The sequence below is a fragment of the Sinocyclocheilus rhinocerous genome, unplaced genomic scaffold, assembly GCF_001515625.1.
Source record: "Sinocyclocheilus rhinocerous isolate Xijiao unplaced genomic scaffold, SAMN03320098_v1.1 scaffold474, whole genome shotgun sequence".
Lineage (NCBI taxonomy): Eukaryota > Metazoa > Chordata > Actinopteri > Cypriniformes > Cyprinidae > Sinocyclocheilus > Sinocyclocheilus rhinocerous.
The window spans coordinates 353,315-375,431 of NW_015644625.1; the positions used below are offsets into that span (position 1 = coordinate 353,315).

Sequence of the window (22,117 nt, forward strand, 5' to 3'; positions counted from 1 at the left end):
GTTGGGAGCAGAGGTATAGATCTGTTGAAAGCTGTATTTTTAAACGTTCAAGTGTTGTTAATACAACTCACTGTGTGCTCCCTAGACATTTGGATTTTGAAAACATTGACATTGTGTTCCCTTCAATTAATTCCTTACATTTTCTTTACATGGTCTTAAAGTTACCATCATAAAACCTGCAGAAAGCCTGTTTAGAAAACCTTTAGGCAGTTATTGAAGCAAAATGTGAAAGTCAAAAATATTCCAAACTAAAATTTATACAAAATACCTCACAATGCATAACATCAGTTTTCAAGTGTTCAGTAAGAATGAGAACTTGCTTTACCAACAAAAAAATTTCAGTCTGCTGATCTCAGTCAGGTCTAGGCTTGACTCTCAGCATTGTATTTCTGCATTCAGGGCTGGGTGTAGACGTTTCAGTCCACAGTTGGAACATCTCAGCAGGGCTTCGCTTGTGCACCAGCAGGATGGTGTGATTCGCACAGGGTTCCTTGGGCTCATCTTTGGGGAAGTCAAAGGTGAGGAAGGCAGGGTGGTGGATAGGGTAAACTCCCAGTCTCTGAAGACACATACCCAGGTAGACGTCATCAATGGGGAACAGATGAACCTTCTGTGACACCTCCAAAAGCCTATGTGCCAGAGAACCAGAGTAAATCACCCCTCCTCCACCAGGGTATGACGGGTACCACCCTTTATAGAAACTCTCCGGGATGTAGTACTTAGTCCCATTAGAGCGTATAGGTGTGGCACTACTTATCACGTCCCCCACAACAAACGTCTCCATTTTATTTGCCTGCCTGGATCCATGTGAGAAGCTTCTGTTTGCCGCTTCAGCCAGCAGATAGTCTAGGACAGCAGGTGTCCTCACAAATACATCATCATCACATATATATATATGCAACATTTTCTGTGTTCAATTTTAAGATTAAATATGACTTATTTTGTGAAATTCTAAATAATTATGTAATAGTAAACACTGATTATAAAAGCATTGATAATTGAATTATATATAGGTGGTGTTTCTATTCAGTGAACACAATAATTTACAATTACTCTCATCCTAACCCAGATGTGCAGTATGTCTGTGATGTGGGTATAAAATGTTGTGCTGTAATGACTTACCAACTCTATTCCACCCTCCAGGTTTCCTTGAGCAACAGCGCCTCCTAGTGTTATCAAAACAGCGGACAACAAAATATATTGAGAGATGAAACACACTTTTCTCAAACTCTCTTCTCTTGTGTTTGAACTCCTCCAAATTATTGGCAGATCCACTTGCTTTGTGACGGAGGGTTTTCAATCTCCACATCTTTAAGATGACTGTTCACTGCATCCAAATGAAAAATTGCGCCCTGATTATCGTATTATTTCAATGTCTATCTGTTTCTCTCATCACATATTCTAACGCGTTTTATTAGCCTGGCTTGCTGTGGTTGTTTTAAAAACGTGAACCGTGAAAATGACATTTCAAAATAAAAGTTTTTAGACCTGAAGCGATCCAAAAGACCTAAAGAGATCCTATTATTATTATTATTATTATTAAATGGTTTAAACAGCTCATTTATAGACATTTTACTGTTAACAATCCTCTTACCCTCAACTGTGTTCGTGTGGCTTTTATTTTGTAATTTTTAAATCCAGTTGCATCACTCGCGTTTCGCTTCACACTTTTGCGAAAAGGACTCGAGTAAACGCTAGCAATTCATCTCGATGCCATTAGTAAATAAACTCAGAGTACATCCAGAGTTTCATATACAGTTTCTAGGTAGGTGACTATGACAAATTTGCGCTTTTACTATTTAAATAAATCTAGACATTCAGGGTTTTTATTTGTCCAGACCGACACAGCATGATGAAGGCCACATGTTTCTATGCCATGCTGTAATATTGTAAACAGTACAGTTACGTAATCGTATGTCAAATGACTTGCTTTTTAAAATATATTATCTTATAGCGTTTATAATGATCATACTATACTTGCCACTGGTTTCCAGTTATGTATGTTATAGCAAGGTGCCAAGATGTGGTTTGTGTGCATGTTGATGTATTTCAAAGCGTATAAAACTGTTTGCCCTGAGAGCCGCTTTATTCTTTGTGGTCCACATGCGTTTTCACACATGCTCGCCTCTTAACTCCATTTCTCAAACAAAAATATTTTTCTTTATTCAGGTGACAGAATCGCCAGAGGTTTATATCCACCATGTCAAAGGCAACCAAACGCAAGCACGTAGTCAAAGAAGTTCTGGAGGACTATGTCACACCCACTGAAGACCAGCATATCATGAGGGTACAGTTACAGTTTTTGGGTTCTGTACGGCTTTGAGAACTCCGTATTCTCATTATACCATGATACTAATAATTCTACACCTCCTTCACATCACAGGTCTTGGGAAGTAATGGCAATAACCTCCATGAAGCTGTGACTGGCAGCGGCGAGCGCTTCCTTGTCAGCATGCCTACTAAATTCCGCAAGAACATCTGGATCAAACGAGGTCAGTTTGTTTTAACTTTCATGGATGAATAACGATTCTGTTTTTAAAGACACTAAAAGGTTTTCATGGTCTTTCTGTTTGTTAGGAGACTTTGTCATTGTTGATCCCATTAAAGAAGGAGGGAAGGTGAAAGGAGAAATAAGCTTCATACTTTACAGGGACCATATTCAGTACCTGAGAAAACTTGGTGTATGGTAAGGCCATGTCTTTTTTTAATATTTGAATTGAATATTTGACACCCCCAAGTTGTTTCAAACCCGTGTGAGTTTCTAAAATGTTTGTGTAAACTATCCCTTTAAACCTAATCCTGAAATATGTTGTTTGATTGTTTTTCAAGAAAACAAAATTGAAATGTGTGTAGTAAACAGCATTTTCACACTTCACACAGGCCAGAAGGATTCCAGGAGGATTGCACATCCAGTGAGAGGAACGAGGGAACACCGAAAGAAAGAAGTGAAAGAAAAACAGAGGAGGAGGGTGACAGCGACTCTTGAGGATGATGACAGCGATCTTTTTGTAAACACCAATCGTGCCACAGTTCTCTACAGTGAGAGTGAGGAAGAGACTGATGAAGATGAGGATGATGAAGGTGACGATAATGAAGAGGAGGAAGAAGATGAAGGAAGAGCATAAAACTGCAAATGATACTGGAAGGTGCTCCCACCACAGCATGACCAAGAACAGTTATATATGAATCTTAATTGGGCTTAAAAACCTGGAAAACTACACTGATGCCTGACTAAGCTAATTTTGCATTGAATGATTTCTCTCTGATGGCTTTCAGAAGTTCCTGCTTTAGTTTAATTTGTTTGAAATCTCAAACACATTTTGTTTGATTAAAAGAAACATTGTATATTATAATTCTTGTAAATACGGTGTTGTAATAAACTTTTTGTACACTTGTCGTTTTGCCCACAAGTTTTAAATGGTTTAATACTCAAAGTAGTACATTTACATTAACTCACTGAACGTCAGATTTAAAATCATAACTAAGACAAAGTCAGCATGAAATAAATTTTTCTCATTTTCATTGTAATCAGGGTTTCTGTGGGTCTTAAAAAGTCTTAATTCACACTTCCACAAATCAAATTAAAGCCCTAAAAGGGTCATCATTTGAAACAAAGTCTTAAAAGCATAAAGTTAAGGCATTAAATGTGGCATGCACCGCAAAGTAAAATAATAATATTTTTCGCAGTGATTGTCCCTTTTTTTTTTTTTTTTTTACCCCAATGCAAATATCGAAACATACTTTAATCGAGATTATTCTACTTGAGGTGCAAAATGAAGATATGAAATTTTGTTTTCGGACAAATTTAACAAAATTAAGTACGATTATGCTTAAAACAAGATTTTAGACAAGATACTTGAAAACGACAAAAGCTGAGGAAGAATATCACTTTTTTTGCAGGTACAATAAAAGTTATGACTATTTAAATACTCTAGATCAGTTGTATTTTAAATGTTCAAGTGTTTCTTATACAACTCTTTTGTGTGATCCATATTGACACAGTGTTCCCTTCAGTTTATTCCTTAAATTTTCTTTACTTGGTCTTAAAAAGGTCTTTAAAAAGTCTTACATTTACCATCACAAAACCTGCAGAATCCCTGTTTATAAGACCTTGAGGCAGTTATTGCAGCAAAATGTGAAAGTAAAGAATATTCAAAACAAATTTTTACAAAATACCTTGCAATGCATAACACCAGTTTTCAAGTGTTCGGTAAGAATGAGAACTTGCTTTAACTAATGGCGCTTTTCCACTGCATGAATATGTGGAAACGTCTTGTAACAAAACAAACCAACCAATATGTTTTTAACAGTAAATTCACATTTGGTTGGGGTTCCAAGTGAACCGTACTGTTACCAAAACATGACGTGTAAACTCTGCTGATCACGGATTGGCCGGAGAGAATCGTCACTACCTGCGTCACTGAACTTGTGACACAAACACAAAAGAACCGCTACATTTAAATCAGCACAGCCAGCGAAGGATCGAACGCAACTGTTTTGAACAAGCGCACCTTTTTTTAACAACCAAAAAGTTTTGTTGTCTGTTGCGGAAGAACAGACGTTCCTCTCGTTGATAGCAGAGGAGCGGATCCAGCGAGAGCTTGATAGGGCGACGCGGAATGAAAACGTTTTTTTTAGGAGTCGTGGTAGTAGAGGCGGCGCAACTATAACGACATGTGAATAATCCCACTCTAAAGCGGTACTGAACTGCAGTGGACATGCAAACCGAACCGTGCTGTGCCGTACTGAGCCGAGTCGTACCACGCAGTGGAAAAGCGCCATAAGAAAAAGTTCAGTCTGAGCTCAATCAGGTCTAAGTTTGACTAATAGCGTTGCATATCTGCATTCAGGGCTGGGTGTCGACGTTTCATTCCAAAGTTGGAACATCTCAGCAGGGCTTCGCTTGTGCACCAGGAGGATGATGTGATTCGCACAGGGTTCCTTGGGCTCATCTTTCGGGAAGTCAAAGGTGAGGAAGGCAGGGTGGTCGATAGGGTAAACTCCAAGTCTCTGAAGGCACATGCCCAGGTAGACATCATCAATGGGGAACAGATGAACCCTTTGCGACACCACCAAAAGCCTATGTGCCAGAGAACCAGAGTAAAGCACCCCTCCTCCACCAGGGTATGATGGGTACAGCCCTTTATAGAAACTCTCCGGGATGTAGTACTTAGTCCCATTAGAGCGTATAGGTGCTGCATTGCTTATCACGTCCCCCACAACAAACGTCTCCTATTTTATTTGCCTGCCTGGATCCATTTGAGGACCTTCCGTCTGCCTCCTCAGCCAGCAGATAGTCTAGGACAGCAGGTGTCCTCACAAATACATCATCATCGCCCTTAAAAATGAAGCGGGCATGCGGGCATCGCCTTGAGAACCAGTCCCAGAACAGCACGTCCTTCAAGGTGAGGTTGAAGAAGGTGTCCACGAAGTCCCACTGGATGATATCACCATATTTTTCACTCTCTAAATGCAATTTCTCTTCAATATGCAAGTCTTTGGACTTCCCCAGAAGGAAGACCCTGCGGACGAGCCTTTGCCGTCCACCTAGTGTTTTTATATTTCCCCATGTTTCCCGAATGGCTTCCCTGTTCTCAAAGTTTGCAGTCTGAGTTTTGATGGCCATGAGCAATGTTGGTGCCCCTTTCTTTGCTTGAGCATCACAAACATCTAAAGGATCTATGATCAGTAGATAGTCTCGACAGTGCATGGTGGTCACAAAATTCATCATCTGGATTGGTAGTTTGGCGTAATCTGGCATTGTATTGTTAATCTCATAATTTGGAAAACATCTATCTCCAGTCCTTTTGGACATTTCTGTTTTGTAAGAAACACTGGATGGGTTTTCAGCCAGATGAGGCCTTAGGATGGGGTTATATTGGCGATCCGTCATGTACTGGATGATGTTCCACAGAGCGCCACTGTCTACCTTGCTTCTCCAGTAGGATTTCGCAGGATGAGGAGCCAGATCTCTGGAGTGTTTGAGACCACTGGAGGTAAAGTGTGCCGGCAGCACAGAATGAACAACATGTGCACCATGGGGTGCCCCATGTTTCATGATATAGCACAGGGGTGGCGAACGTCGGTCCTGGAGAGCAGCAGCCCTGCAGAGTTTTGCTTCAACCCTAATCAAACACACCTGAATAAGCTAATCAAGGTCTGAAGGGTTACTAGAAAGCTACAGGCAGGTGAGTTTTAATTAGGGTTGAAGCTGTACTCTGCAGGGCTCTCCAGGACCGGAGTTCGCCACCGCTGACTTAGACTATTACACCAGTGACAGGCGTCACTCACTGGTGTAGTTACAGATTATTTAGACAAAGACAAAAATCTTCAAAAATTCCCCAATCGTAACCCTAATTTTCACCAAAATGGAATGTGTAAGGTCCACGCACTTGGCCCAATGAAGGTACCCAGTGGTGGATGAAGGTTTCTGCCTTGTTCGGTCTTTTCAGCGCGCAAAGTTATTCACTTTAGGTTTAACTCAAATCTGACTCCATTTTATTATCTAATCTGACTCCAATCTGCGTTTCTTTTATCCTTACAAATGGTACGTTTTTGTTAGAGCATATTATATTTTTTACATTTACATAAATTCATACATTTACATAAAATTATTTAGCATAAAATGTAGTAACCTATAGCTGGCCTACTTAATAATATTTATAATAATAAAGTTTATTATAAAAGTACTTAAGTTTTAAAATTATTTAAATAAAAAACACTTTAATTTAAAACTATACTGACGAAACAACTCATAAGGTGAGACTACTCTAAAAAGCTAAGCACAGCAGATATCGTTTTTTTTTCTCTTTGTGATTATTTTATTATTCCAACAACGAAATGAAAAGAAAACCGCAATTACTAAACTACTAAATCGCTTTAAACTTACCACGTTGTCTGGTTTTGCATTTTATGATGAATTTCGCGTCATTCACATGGTAATTCCCACAATGTACGCGCGGAAACTAAAAGACAAAGATATTAAGTGGAATATGTGGAAACGTCTTGTAACAAAACAAACCAACCAATATGTTTTTAACAGTAAATTCACATTCCTTAGGTAATAAGTTCACATTAATTGCCATTAGTTAACTGCATCATAGTTAAAATGAACTAACAATGAAAAATACTTCTAAAGTGTTTATTAACCTTACTTAATGTTAATTTCAACATTTACTAATACATTAAAATCAAAAGTTGTATTTGCTAACATTATATAATGTAATTGAGGTAACATTAACAATAAACAGTTAATGAATGTTAACAAAGATTCATAAAAACTCCAACAAATGTTTTGCTCATTGATAGTTAACTTTAGTTAATGCAGTAACTAATGTTCCCTAATGTGGCCTTAAAGGCACAATATGTAATTTTCGCCGCTAGAGGGCACGTATTCAAAATAAACAAATAACTTCATGTAAGTGTATTCTTTACTTGTGTTCAATAAATTCATCTGATGTCAAATGTTTTTGCAAATTAGTTTCAATAAATGCTCTTTTTGAACTGAGGACTTCACAGTACTTTAAGCACTTTTATCTCTAAAATTCATGGAAAATTTGATTCCTCAAAATATTATCCAGACCTGTACCCACCATAGAGACAGAGGAGGACGTATATCGTCTAATATTAAAATGGGTTGTTGATCAATATAAGTTTTTCAAAGACCAGTTGTCAAGTTTTTACCTCCAGTCCCCACTAAAATCAAACATTTGGTTGCATCCTTGATACAACTCAAAGTTCTGTCAAAAGAAAAAAGAATAAATTGTTCCCCTGAAAACATTTTCTTATTATCAAGACATATATATCACACCAAGAAAGACATACATCCTGATGAATTCATTTTTTAAAATGGTAGGAATTAAGATTTATTTTTTTTCCATATGAACAAGTGGTTTGATTTTATTTTATTTTTTTACAAGTACTATTTTTTGAGAAAACTTGCAAAAATTTCTAGCATATTCCAAGTCAAGGATGAACATGAAAAAAGGGGATTTATTGCTGAATGTCAAATGAAAACTACACTTTCACCGTGTGAATATGACTCAGTTGCTGCGGTTACCATGCACCCATCTATCTGAACCACTAGAACATGCAGAGGGAGGGACGCCTTCACAGGCGGAGAGGAAGAACAGAAGAAACAGAGAGAGAAAGACAGGAAGAAAATCAATCTGTGAGACGAGCGGTGCTATAAATGACTGTGCACACAGAATGAATCTTGAGCATGTGTATATATGTGTGTGTGTGTGTGTAAGTGTGTGCATCTGCATGTGTGTCTAAGTGTAAGTGTGTGGGTGGCGGGTTTGTCTTTTCTAATGTAGTTGTAGGTTGCTGGGCTCTGGAAGTAGGGGTTTACACTTTAGAATCCACCTAAAGTAGCACGTCTAGTAGCCGAACACGCATTGTTTTGAGCACGTCTCCAACTTGCATACAGATGTGTCAAAAAAAGAGAGCGTGGACTGGGAACGACCCCACTGAAACAAAACGAAGGAAAGCCAACAAAACATGGAGATGACATTCGCAGATAAACACATCTGGTCGTATCGTTCTTCATTGTCTTTCCAGCATGACGCAGACACGACGGGCAGTAATGGATCTGTTTTATGGGCAATGCAGTTTTCGATGAAAAGTCCTGAGACACAGTGCGGCTTAAAGCTGCTGGCATAGGAATGGGAACGTGTGGGAGAGAGATGTAGGTCCGTGTAGGCTAGAATCAGGCTGGATTGGTTCCTCCGCAGGCCAATGACTACACAAGGAAGGAAGGTTACAGTGCAATGAGCTCGTGTCACCACTAGGGGGTCCGGTTTAACCCTTTAGCGTTAACCCAGAGCTCCCTTTCGACAAAGCCAACATCCTAAAGAGTACAAGCATACGTATACACACACAGGTGCACGTCGAAACTCACAACACGCACACGCGCTCGAAATGCTAACCTGAAGACGAACACAACGCGAACGCACGAACGAAACGCGTTCTCGCACGAAACTGCGTACACAAAGACACGTGCGTATACACTGAGGTTCAACGATACTCTCACGCACACGGACAGAAGTGTAAACACATTCATTGGACGCACAGACCACCGTTTTGAAAACCCTGAACACCAGGGCCGGTTCTGCGACCCAGCGTCATGCCCTGTGAACTCCTGCGTACCTCTGTTTCACTGGAAACAATATGCGACAACCAGTTGAGAGAAAGGAAAACGTCGAACGTAGAAACCAAAGACGAACGCAAACGGCACTCAGATGCGCGAACGAATCGGCATCCGATGCAATTTAACGTCGGTTATGTGTGCGCGTGAATCCTAGTCATGTAAACAAACACCTTACACAGAAGTGATTCGATATTGCATGGTGTCTGAATAATATCACAGTTCAAATGGGGAGATCCTGAACAAACGAACGAAGAAAAAAAAAAGAAAAACATGTCTATAAAACCCAAGAGTCTGTTTTTAAGAAAGGCTACAAAAATTCAACTGAACCTCCCTCGTCGGCAAACAGCAAAAGGCACCACAATATTATTCTATTTCTAACTCGTGAAAAAATTGGCACGTAATTCTTCTTCGTAATGCTGTAAATCAAAAAAAGGAATTACATATAAATAGTTTTCTCCCTATAAAAAAAGTCTTTGCTGCTAGCTAGTAGACAATTTTTGCTGAAATGAAAATAAATATTTCATTTGTTTAGAATATCTGTCTGTTATATAAAATAAAAAATATTTCTCATAGGTGCAGGTCTATAGCATATCATTTGTTTTTCACGCCTACGCAAGTTCGTTCGTCCTTGCTCTCGTCGTTCTTTTTTAAAGGGGTGCATTGTCCGGTCTGGACCGTGACTGCGACAGTTTGTTGGCCTGCACGTTTCCACGGGAGCCCGAGCGTCCCATGTTGGTGAAAGTCCGCGTGTCGTTGGGTCGGTAGATGGTGGCCGGTTCGGTGGCGTTCATGTTCTGGATACTGAGAAACGGCGTGCTCTCGCCGTGGCCGAGGTCGCCGACTTCATCGTCCTCCCACTCGCTGTCTGACAGGCAGCTTTGAGAGCTGTAGTTCCTGGGGCCCGGCGTGCGCTGCGACACGTGGCCGTTGACCCGCGACCTCCTGTGCCAACGGCGGCCGCTGCTGCTCTTCTTCGGCTGCTCTCGGGAGGACATGTACTCCTGCGTGGTCTCGTAATCCTCGTCGTCCACGAAGCGGTACGGGCTGGACGGAAGGGAGCCCGTGCTCTCTGCCGCGTAATACGGGCGTCGGGATCGTCGGTAGCGGTGCAGGAGGGGCTGATCGTCGTCGGGCGAGTAGGCTGCCATGGCGATGGCCGAAGCGGCGGGTGGCAGGGAGAGGGCGTGGCTGGCGTTGGGCGTGGTGATCTGAAAGGTAGGCACCTGCGGGGGCAGTGAGGAGTGAAAGTCCACCGGAGATAGACGCGCCGGTGTGGTCAGAGCAGACACGTACCTGCAAAGATACGGAAAAACATGGGGTGAGAGATGGGACGGGAAAATCTTTTAAATACACACTACCGTTAAAAATTTGAGGTCAGTGAGAAGTCTCTTATGCTCAGCAAAACTGCATTTATCTGGTCAAAATTATTCCAGTGAAATCAGTAATATTGTGAAATATTTTTACAGTTTAAAATAAGTTTACTTTTTGAGTATATTGTAAAATGTAATGTATTCCTGTGATGCCAAAGCTGGAAAATTTTCTCTCCAGTCTTCAGTGTCACATGATCCTTCAGAAATTATTCTTATATGCTGATTTGCTGCTTAAGAAATATTTCTTATAATTAAAGTTGAAAACAACTGTGTTGCTCAATATGTGATAAACATGATTTTTAAAATACTTTTATAAATAAAAAGTTTAAAAATTTAGATAGAAATCTTTTGTATTTCTTGTTATTATCAATGTTGAAAAAAGCTGTGCTGCTTGGTATTTTTTAGAAACGGTGATACATTTCTTTTCAGGATTCTTTGATGAATATAATGTTCAAAAGAACAGCATTTATTTGAAATAGAAATCTTTTATAACATTACAAGTGTCTTTACTGTCATTTTCGATCAATTTAATGCATCCTTGCTAAAAAAGTTTTAATTTCTTTAAAAAAATCTTATTGACCTCAAACATTTGAACGGTAGTGCATGTCTGCTGCATGGTATAATTTATATGAATTATATATTAGCGCATTCAGAGCAATATTTATAGGGAACAAAAAATAGTATTTGAATCAATGATTTATGATGAATCAACCAATTATATTGACATTAAATCTAAATTACACTAAATACAAAAAAATCCTAGAAAACAGTTGAAAAAAAATGCAATAATGCATTATTTTATATAGCAAAAGCTTTTAACTAAATATTTTCCTACAAAAATAAAATTGCAATCTGTGAGCGATTTACTTAATCAGCCTGTTTACATCAACCATTCAACCAAAACAATCCATGAAAATGAATCTGACTTCTATTTTAGAGAGAGAAGACAAGTGTAGAAAAAGCAGAGCAGTAGTGTTTTGTTACACTACACTGCTACCTGTTGGAAAGAAATAGGAAAAATGTTTTGAAAGGAGGTACATTTAATCATTTAGCAGATGCTTTTATCCAAAGCAACAAACAGTTCAGCTACTGTCAACGCTACTGAACATATCTGAGATCTGCTTATATTGTGCTATGGTTCAACACCAAATATCAAATTCCTGATCAAATAATGCTTACAAACTTATTTAACCAACAGGACAATCAGCATGCTTTCATCTGACCACAAATATACTCAGTGTCTTTTATCTGTGAAGGTGAACACTTCTTATCTGCTGCTGTCGTTTCCTTTTTCACTCACCTGTCACTGTGAGGTGAGTCCCGCAGGGAGTCGTAAGAGTCTCCGTACTGTAGGGGGCACTGTGTAGTGTCAGGATACCCACAGTATGCTGCTCGGCGGGCACGAGCCTCCATACACGCTGGGCTGCTGCATTTACTGGTGCCAACAGAGGAAGAGAGTGCCCCCGACTGGCAGTCAGAATGTATGCTGTCCGTCCGCTCCATACTCCATGTGCGCTCCTCGTGCCTGACAGGCGGGAACAACACAAAGGGAAGTAGAAAATATGTGAGAAAAATGCAAAAAAAATAAATATATTTTTTAAAAGCTATATATATAAAAAAAAAAAGTATTTAAAAAGATAAGAATTTTTATTTTAAAGGCATTTTTACCTTTATTCAGGTTGCAATAAATTGGCAGTAAAGACATTTTAATAAAAAAAAGTCGAATATCTCTCTTTTTGAACTCTTTGATCAAAGTATATGAAAAAATTGTTCTTCACAATTTTTTTTTTCACAAAAATATTAATCAACTGTTTTTAACATTAATAATAAGAAATAACTTTTCTATTTTAACAGCAAATCAGCATATTACAATGATTTACAATGAGATAGATAGATAGATAGATAGATAGATGTAAATATACGTATATATGAGACTGGAAAAATATTTGGGGTCTGATGGAAAAATAGATATATGTAAATAGTTTTGGCTAGTTAGGTTAGTAAATGAACAGCTAAATAGACAGATGGACAGAGGATATATCAAGTCAAGGATCTATATATGGATATATTGGCAGATGAATCAGTCAGGGAAGAGTCAGTACCGGTGACTGGAAGCGTGAGAAGCTGTGGAGGTGTGGTGGGATCGTGACGACATTCGGCTGCCCGAGAAATTGCCTGATGTCTCTGTTCCGTGTCGTACTACTCGCTCAGTTGCTGGGACATTCTTAGATATATACTGCAATATAAATAGTAGCATGAGATTGTGTCGTTTTCACACTTGAGTCCTAACCTAAATTTAATTACATTTGAAGAATGCTTAGTCATCGATGTGTGCACCACAGGAAGCAGTTTATCACAATAATGTAATCAATTGCAATTTACTTCTGAATTGCTGTAACATCCAGAAGAAACCACACGGCAGTTCACATAATTCTGAACCCTTTTCAGAAATACCGGACTTTAAGAACTTTCAATCTAATCAAACAAACAAACAAACCCAAATCTATGTTTTACACCAAAAGTACCAAAAGCAACATTAAATGCTTTCTAAGGCAATCTGCCTGTGAACACTTATTTAACTTGTATGCTTTATCATGCCTTCAATGACTAAATCTTCAGAATATGCAAAAGATATATCAGCATACAGGAAATGAGAGGCAGGCAAACTCACATCCACCATGGGGATTTCCTCAGGACCGGGGCCGGGATGGTTGGGTCCGTTGGCCAGCATGCGGTTCGGATGCTCCGCACACATGTTCTGGTGCAGGTGGTTATGCATCTTCTTCCTTTGTTTCCTGAAAAAAGATCCAATATCAAATCTGATCTGTGATTTATACAATGACAGCAAATACTCTAACATGTAAAACAGGAAATGACCAAGTGTCTACAGATAAGATGTACTGTACTAACCTGCTGATCACTAAAGTGAAACATACAATATATATTGTTTTAATAATAGGAATAATATTATCATTTAGTTTGTATCCAGTAGCAAATATAAAATTAATTCATTATAATAATTGTAACAATAATTAATTCTTTGAAGTATTGAAAAATAGGCATTGCCATGGTCATATAATTACATTTTATTTGGTTTGATTTATTCTTGTTGTTGAATTTCCAGCTAAATTGCTTATTTTCTTTTTAAATAAATACAATAATTTATATATCTGCAATGTATGTACATTGTACACTACTGTTCAAAAGTTTGGGGTATCTTATGCTCACCAAGGCTACATTTATTTGATCAAAAATACAGTAAAAAAATAATGATATTGTCAAATATTATTGCAATTTAAAATAATGATTTTCTACTTAAATATATTTAAAAATGTAATTTATTCCTGTGATGCAAAGCTAAATTTTCAGAATCATTACTCCAGTCTTCAGTGTCACATGATCCTTCAGAAATCATTCTAAAAAAATCATTCTGCTGATTTGCTGCTCAAGAAGTATTTCGTATTGTAAGTGCTGAAAATGGTTGTGCTGCTTAGCATTTTTTATGGAAACCCTGTTAATTTTGTCAGAATTCTTTGATGAATAGAAAAGTAAAAAAAAAAAACAGCATTTATTTGAAATATAAATCTTTTCTAATTTTATAAATGTCATTAATGTCACATTTGATCAGTGTAATGCATCCTTGCTGAATAAAATTATTAATTTAATAAAAAAAAAGACCCCAAACTTTTGAACACAAGTATTATAAAAAGATATAGTGATATAAAATTTCCTCACAAAGCGAATTTTGCTTATACCACCCAAAGGGTGTAGTTTTTTTTTAGTATGCTTTTTAATTTAATGTGTGAATGTGCACAGCTCTTTCTGGCGATCGCTAGAGTTCCCGGAGCTTACTTGGTTTTGCAGTATGCCACCACACACACGATGCCAACCACCAGCAGTGCCACGCAGATGCCCGTTATCGTCAGCACACGTTTTTGGTACAGCTCCTCAGCCTCTGAATGAACGAGAGCCATGGACAAGCACACACATATGCACAGACGCACACAGAGACAAACACACATGTACACGACGACCATTGAACACAAAGACACACACATACAAAACACACAACCGCATGTCAAAACTAACTCATTCAGCCTAAAACATTTTCTAACTTCAGTCTACATTTCATGTTATAGTTGTAAACAGTCATATTTGTCACTTCTAAACAGATTTATTTAGTTAAAGGGACAGTACACCAAAAAATGAATATTCCATCATTATTTACTAACCCTCATGTTGCTGCAAACCTGAATGATTTTATTTCTCCTATGGAACCAAAAAGGAGACGTTTAACGCTTTAATTCCAAGCTACAAGTTCCAAATAATGAAAATGAATGGGGATTGGGACTGTCAAGCAAGATTTTCAGTGAATATTAACATCGGAAGCTATTGTAAAATATTGCACAAGACATATGAATGACTTTTATGATGCTTTCATGGTGCTTTTTTGTCCTTTTCAGAGCTTGACAGCCCCAGTCCCCATTCACTTCCACTGTATGGAAGAAAGCAGCTTGGACCCCAATATGCAAATAGCCTATAATATATGTACATATATTAAACATCCATATATGAAATATATTGTAATATGTTAACGTATATTTCTAGCCCATATGAATATGTATGTTTATGTGTGTGTAATACATTTTTGGACATATATGTCACGTACATGTATATTCATCCTAAAACCTGTTAATGCACGTCAAAGCAAGTAAATATAAAAGATGGACATGTATTAAAAAAATTCTACAGATTTTTTGCATATATGATGTTTTAATAAAGTTGTTTTAATAAAATGTACTGTTCACATATATGGTTGCTGCATAACATACCAAATAAAAAAATCATCATATAGTATTAACATATGGACATTCACTATGGGGATTTTATATATGTTATAAACTTACATCACGTATGAGAAAATTATATATCACCTTATAGGTAACATAGCAATATCATAATATCATATATCTTGCTACAGGGCAATATATGTCATATATTAATTTCCAGACATTCTGCTAAACATCTAATTTTGTGTTTCACGGGAAAAGGTTTAGAATGACATGAGGGTGAGTAAACAATGATTGTCATTTTTTGGGTGAGCTCTCCCTTTAAATCTCAAATCTTTATTTTTAATAGGCACTGAGGTGCATCAGATGTCATTTTAAAAACACATTTTAGATGGCTGATATCAGGTGCTCGGCAGCATGGGAAGGGCACAGCTGTGGTGCTTTCTCTGTCTGCCAGGGTTTCACATAAAGCGCATTATGCTGAAACAGTGGGAGAACTTTTGGCTACCTCCAGGACTGAAACCATACTGTGCAACACTGGAAACTCGAATTTTTTGGCTAGAAGTGTTTATAAAATGAAAGCTCCACCCCTCTGAAAGCCCATTACATGCATTATTCTATATATAAAATTCTATGACGTCTGAAGACAGAGCAGTCTGAGCTTATAAGTCTTGCGTAAAGCATGCCTGTAAAATAGAGTTAAAACCCACAAACTGCATTATAAGAGCTCTTTAGAGAGGGTTGTTCATAAAACCTGATTAAACTTCACAAGCAGTTTTGGGATATTCATTATTACAACTAAATGTGTTTTAAAATCAACATGAAATCAAAACTAACCCAATTACTTTCTTAATGCACATTCCTGGTCTGTTTGTGAATGATTCATCAGTGCACATTATTGTGAAGTAATAAATGTTTGTTTTATTTCTTTTCTTATTTTTATATTTATAATGTAAAATATTTAAATAAAAAGTAAATACATTTAACTTAATTTCATTAAAACTTTTCAAGTTCACATTCAATTTCTTTTTATATATATTTTAATGAATATACTTTAAATTATTTTATTGATTTTAAATGAATATATATATATATATAAGTTCACATTTAATTTTTTGTTTCACTCTGAAATATTACAGTACTAATTAAAAAGGGTTGCTACACCATTTCATGTTGACTTAAAAACTGATTGGAGGGTAAAAAACATACATTTTGGCAACCAGCAAACCAAGGCTTTGATGAGCAGGTTTTATGAAGACCGTCTATACAGATGCCTTCAACACATATTTTTATATATGGGTCTGATTTTTGAAAACGAGAATATTCGAAACATCCTCTGGGGTGCTGAACGTGGGCAGCAACAGAGGAAGCATACAGAACATGAAGGGAGGGAATGAGAAAACGGACGGGAGGAAGTAGAGAAGAGAATTGAGGGCCAAACAGTAGGGGGATGAGTGTGTAATAAAAGAGAAACGCAGGGGGGAGGGAGGGGGGCGGTTAAGTCAGACACTGATATTGCATTGCATGCTTGTTACAGGAAACAGAGATCAGAGTACACAAAGAGGGAGAAAATGGAGAGTGTGATGTACCCAGACCATCGGCTAATGTACTCTAGTGGTGCAGACAAGAAGACAGGAGAAGAGATGGGCAACACTCATTTTACCCTTCACTAGGCTCCCTGCCGCATATGTTGTATGTAAATAAAAGTTTTATTATTTTTGAATGCACTGCAAATAATAATAATAAATACGGTTCTTAATTAGTATATCTGAGCTGTTTCCCAGGAAAAAAAATATCTTACAAAAATATTTGTATATATTTTTTATTAAAAAAATGATAAAAGGAAAAATTATGAAAAATATCCTTAAAACAAGATAAATGTACTTGAGAAACAAAATTGCATTAGATATACACTACCTATCAAACGTTTTGAATAATTGAGTTTTTTTATGCTTTGGAAAGAATTCTCTTATATGCTCTTTAATTCTCTCTAATGCGTCTAATATTACTACTACATATAAAAATTTATATACTGTTTTTTAACTTTCTATTCCTGAACAACAACAAAAAAGTTGTATATTATCATATAATTGATAGTTATAAGAACCATTCTAAAATATTTTAACATATTAAAATATATTCAAATAAAAAAGTTACTCTAAATTATAATTATATTTTACAATATTACGGGCTTTACTGTATTTCTGAAGAAATAAATGCAGGTTTGTTGGGCATAGCAGACTTTTGACTGGTATTGTATAAGTTGTTTTCAGGGAATATATTGTAGTTTACCCTATTGACAATACATAGTCATGTGAAAAAGTTAGGACACCCTACTGAATTCCATGGTTTTCTACATGGACATAATAAAAAAATTATCTGGTCCTTGTCAGGTCTTACAATTTGGAAAATAAAACCTCAGATAAACAACGTCACATGACATATCACACCGTGTCATTATTTACTAAACAAAAATAAAGCCAAGATGGAAAAGCCATGTGTGACAAATTTAGGACACTGCATGATTCAGTTGCTTGTAGATCCACTTTTAGCAGCAATAACTTGAAGTAATCATTTTCTGTATGACTTTATCAGTCTCACATCGTTCTGGAGGAATTTTGATGATTTGCTGTAGTTTTATTGAGGTTTGTGGGCATTTGTTTATGCACAGCTCTCGCCACAGCATTTCAGTCGGGATGAGGTCTGGACTATGACTGGGCTTTTGCAACACCTTGATTCTTTTCTTTTTCAGCTGTTCTGTTGTGGATTTTCTGGTGTGTTTGGGATCATTGTCCTGTTGCATCAACCAATTTTGGCCCAACTTTAGCTGTCGGACGGATGTCCTCACATTTGACTCTAGAATACTTTGCTATACAGAGGAGTTCACGGTCGACTCAATGGCTGAGGTGCCCAGCTCCTGTGGCTACAAAACAAGCCCGAAATCATCAGCCCTCCACCAGCATGCTTGACTGAGGTGTTTGTGCTGATATGCTCCTTAGGTTTTCACAAAACATGGTACTGTGCATTATGGCCAAAACATCTCCACTTTGGTCTCATCTGTTCAAAGGACATTGTTCTAGAAATATTATGGCTTGTTCAGATGCAACTTTGCAAAACAAAACAGTGCTGCCATGCTTTTTTAGATAGAAGAGGCTTTCTTCTGGCAAGCCTTCCAAACATGCCATACTTGTCACCTATTTTTCTAATTGTACTGTCATGAATTTTATCATTTAACATGTTAGCTGAGGCCATAGAGTCTGCGGTGTAGTTCTTGGGTTGTCTGCCATTTCTCTGAGCGTTACACGGTCTGTTCTTGGGGTGAATTGCTTCTATAGAATTCTATAGAATTGCTTCTCTAAGATCATTGCTGATGTCTTACCTCCTTGGCATTGTGTTAACACACACCTGAAGGCTCCAGACCAGCAAACTGTCAAAACATCTGCTTTTATAGAGGTGCTCACACTTGCTGATGATCACTGCTATTTGTGACCCTGGACCACAAGACCACAATTTTCTAAAATTGAGATTTATACATTATATGGAAGCTGAATAAATAAGCTTTTCATTGATGTATGCTTTGTTAGGATAGAACAATATTTGGCCGAGATACAACTATTTGATAATCTGGAATCTGAGGGTGCAAAAAAAATCTAAATATTGAGAAAATCGTCTTTAAAGTTGTCCAAATGAAGTTCTAAGCAATGCATATTACTAATCAAAAATTAAGTTTTGATATATTTACGGTAGGAAATTTACAAAATATCTTCATGGAACATGATCTTTACTTAATATCCCAATTATGTTTGGCATAAAAGAAAAATCGATAATTTTGACCCAGACAATGTATTGGTGGCTATTACTACAAATATACCCCAGCGACTTAAGACTGCTTTTGTGGTCCAGGGTCACATTTACCCTCTTAACTCCTATGTTAACCGTAAGGGTGTCCTAACTTTGTCACACATGGCTTTTCCATTTTGGCTTTATTTTAAAAAAATAAATAATTACATGGTGTGATATGTCATGAGTTGTAGTTCATCTGAGGATTTATTTTCCAAATTTTAAGACCTGCCAAGGAACAGATATTTTTTTTATGTCCTGATACAGAAAACCATGGAATTAAATAAGGTGTCCCTAACTATTTCACATGACTACATATATATTTATTTATATATATTTATTATTATTTTGACAATGAGGTAAACTACAACATATTCTCGGAATATTTTTAATAAAACTTTAATAAACCCAAAACTAGTTTTTCTTAATGTTCCCCTCATAAAAATAGTAGTCAATTCATTCAAAAATAATTGTTAATTCATTCAATATATATTGTCTAAAAAAAGAACCAGCCTTATTATCCTACACACAATTTTTCTTCTCAAGTATTTTCTTTTAAATTAGTTTTATGTTTGGATATTTTACTGAAAAACATGTCAAAAACACTGGTTAAGATTCTTTTTTTGCAGTGTGAAGAATTACAAGCTATTCTAGACATCTTATTTCTCTAACAAGTTTAATCACACTAGCATAATGTGTTTAAATCTAATAATTTATTACAGCAATAAACCATAGAAGGCGGTGGTAAAATCACTGTAACGCCTGGCCTTAAGTGGCTTATCACTTTTATAAAATGGTGTTTTGATAAAAGACATGAATTGCTACATTTCTAATAATAGCACAACTTGGCATATATCATTCTAGAATTCAACTGATATACAGTCACAGAATAGGAAATATGCGTTTTATAAATATTGATCTACCTGACTGATGTGTTTCCTATATTCCTAAAAATGAGTGTCGCTTTGTCAGAGCTGAAAAAGTAAATCAGAAGCTGGGAGTGTATTTGCTTGTTCAAATATAGGACAGAGAAAATAGAACGAGACGAGTCCTTATGTGAATATGTCATCAAATTATGTCATGAACCTTAAAAACTAAAGAATCAAACAAATAATAACTTCATACCCATGATTTCAATTCCAAGGTGCTCTGCCAATGCAGAAAGTTGACAATGTAAAAAAAAAAAAGGAAAAAACAAGAAAACAGGTTTCAGGTAAAAATGTCCACTTGTTCAGATAGAGGCGGTTCACTAGAATGCGATCAGTGGTGTTGTTTGGTTGGTTTTGTTTGAGACATTGAGGTGAGTGACTGTACGTTCCAGTAACAGACAGACAATGCAGACACACACTGACCAACTCCATATTCCCCATAAAACAGAAACGAAACCAACAGAAATACCAGTAAACAAACAAAAAACACGCCTTTCTTGTTCATCGCATGTAAGCAAGCGTACAAATGCATGCAGACATAGACAGCCACACTTACTGCCATATTTACTAGACCTCATTTCTGGTTTAAGGTTAAGAAAACAAAAACAAAGAAACAAACAAAACCATTAAACAGAAAAGCACAACGTACAACACAAAAAGACACAAGTACAGATGAATGTAGACAGACATCTAATGATTCATATGCAAAACCACAATCAGATGGCTTTGGTTTAGTCACAGTATTACATTTTCATGTATGTTTTTAAACTTCCACTGCAAATGTGCAGATGTGTAAACACATCTTGTGCTACGGCATGCATGATACTGGCAGTACTGAGGGCTCCTCTAGCCAACTACTAGAGGTCAAAGGTTAGAGGTTAAGGGTCATGCATCATGCCTCAGGCTCAGAACGCTGTTAGAGATCATACAAAACAACAGCATCAATATTACTTAACAACCAGAACTTGATAGAAATGTTCCAGGTTCAATGCAAGTTAAGATTTACCAAAAGTATCTGTTGATTTTCTCACCGTTAAAATTAGTTAAAATGAGCTGAAATTACGCTTGCAGTAACGCACTTGCTATTGCTATTACGGAGGATTTGAAAACAGAAATATGTGCAGAACCACTGAATAGATTACATATAAAACATACAATTTTGTATGCAGAATAATCATACATGTTTGTTTTGTCTGCAGAACAATCAACGCCAAGATACACAGTAGCAAGAAAATCTACTGAACAGACTATATTGTACATCTTCATACAAACTATATGACACAAAGTTTGAATGAATGTAAAAAAAAAAATCCAGTAAAAAATCTGGATTTTTTTTAAACAGCCCCTTTCTGTTCTTCTGGAAAAAAGACAAAATGCTGTATTTTTCTATGTAAACAGTTCCTTTCTGTTATTCTTGTGTATTATGTGAATTTAATCAAGTTTTACATGGTCATGACAGCAGATGACATTCACTTCCATTCAAAAGTTTGGGGTCAGTATAATTTTTCAATATTCAGCAAGGTCACATTAAATTGATCAAGAGTGACAGTAAAAAAAAAAAAATCTATTTCAAATAAATGCTGCTTTTTAATCTTTCTATTCATCAAAGATTCCTGAAGAAATTGTATCATGATTTCCACAAAAATATTAAACAGCACTGTTTTCACTCATAATAGTAAGAAATGTTTCTTGAGCAGCAAATCATCACATTAATTAATCATCATGTGACCCTGAACCACAAAACCAGTCATAAGGGTCAGTTTTTTGAAATTGAGATTTATACATCCTCTGAAAGCTGAATAAATAAGCTTTTCATTGATGTGTGGTTTGTTAGGGTAGGACAATATTTGGCTGAGATAAAACTATTTGATAATCTGGAATCTGAGGGTGCAAAAAAATCTAAATATTGAGAAAATCGTCTTTAAAGTGGTCCAAATGAAGTTCTTAGCAATGCATATTAATAATCAAAAATTAAGTTTTAATATATTTACGGTAGGAAATTTACAAAATATCTTCATGGAACATGATCTTTACTTA

General features: G+C 36.7%; 3 protein-coding genes and 1 long non-coding RNA gene across 4 annotated transcripts in view; 2 read left to right on the forward strand and 2 right to left on the reverse strand.

The window, feature by feature from the left end:
* Window positions 1–14: 14 nt before the first annotated feature.
* LOC107758521 (N-acetyllactosaminide beta-1,3-N-acetylglucosaminyltransferase 2-like) lies at window positions 15–6,063 on the reverse strand. The gene is made up of 2 exons (XM_016576275.1): window positions 5,268–6,063; window positions 15–815 (listed from the first exon to the last, which is right to left on the reverse strand). The coding sequence occupies exons 1-2, from the start codon at window positions 6,056–6,058 to the stop codon at window positions 353–355; spliced, it is 1,254 nt and encodes a 417-aa protein (XP_016431761.1). The 5' UTR covers window positions 6,059–6,063; the 3' UTR covers window positions 15–352.
* On the forward strand, window positions 1,624–3,427 carry LOC107758520 (probable RNA-binding protein EIF1AD). The gene is given in 6 exon segments (XM_016576274.1): window positions 1,624–1,765; window positions 2,170–2,287; window positions 2,384–2,492; window positions 2,578–2,686; window positions 2,881–2,983; window positions 2,985–3,427. Coding segments are annotated over 5 exon segments (549 nt in total). The 5' UTR covers window positions 1,624–1,765; window positions 2,170–2,200; the 3' UTR covers window positions 3,126–3,427.
* LOC107758523 (uncharacterized) lies at window positions 6,005–12,438 on the forward strand. Its single transcript, XR_001642035.1, has 3 exons — window positions 6,005–6,081; window positions 10,530–10,535; window positions 12,428–12,438. It is a non-coding gene; the product is annotated as an uncharacterized LOC107758523 (long non-coding RNA).
* The window catches only part of nrg2b (neuregulin 2b), a 68,995-nt gene continuing 54,775 nt past the window's right edge, over window positions 7,898–22,117 (reverse strand). Inside the window, exons 6-11 of the mRNA XM_016576273.1 lie at window positions 20,277–20,300; window positions 14,374–14,476; window positions 13,193–13,316; window positions 12,624–12,757; window positions 11,822–12,046; window positions 7,898–10,444 (exon numbers count right to left, since the gene is read on the reverse strand). Coding sequence (XP_016431759.1) covers window positions 9,799–10,444; window positions 11,822–12,046; window positions 12,624–12,757; window positions 13,193–13,316; window positions 14,374–14,476; window positions 20,277–20,300 — 1,256 coding nt within the window. The 3' untranslated portion in view covers window positions 7,898–9,798. The remainder of the gene's footprint in view (window positions 10,445–11,821; window positions 12,047–12,623; window positions 12,758–13,192; window positions 13,317–14,373; window positions 14,477–20,276; window positions 20,301–22,117) is intronic.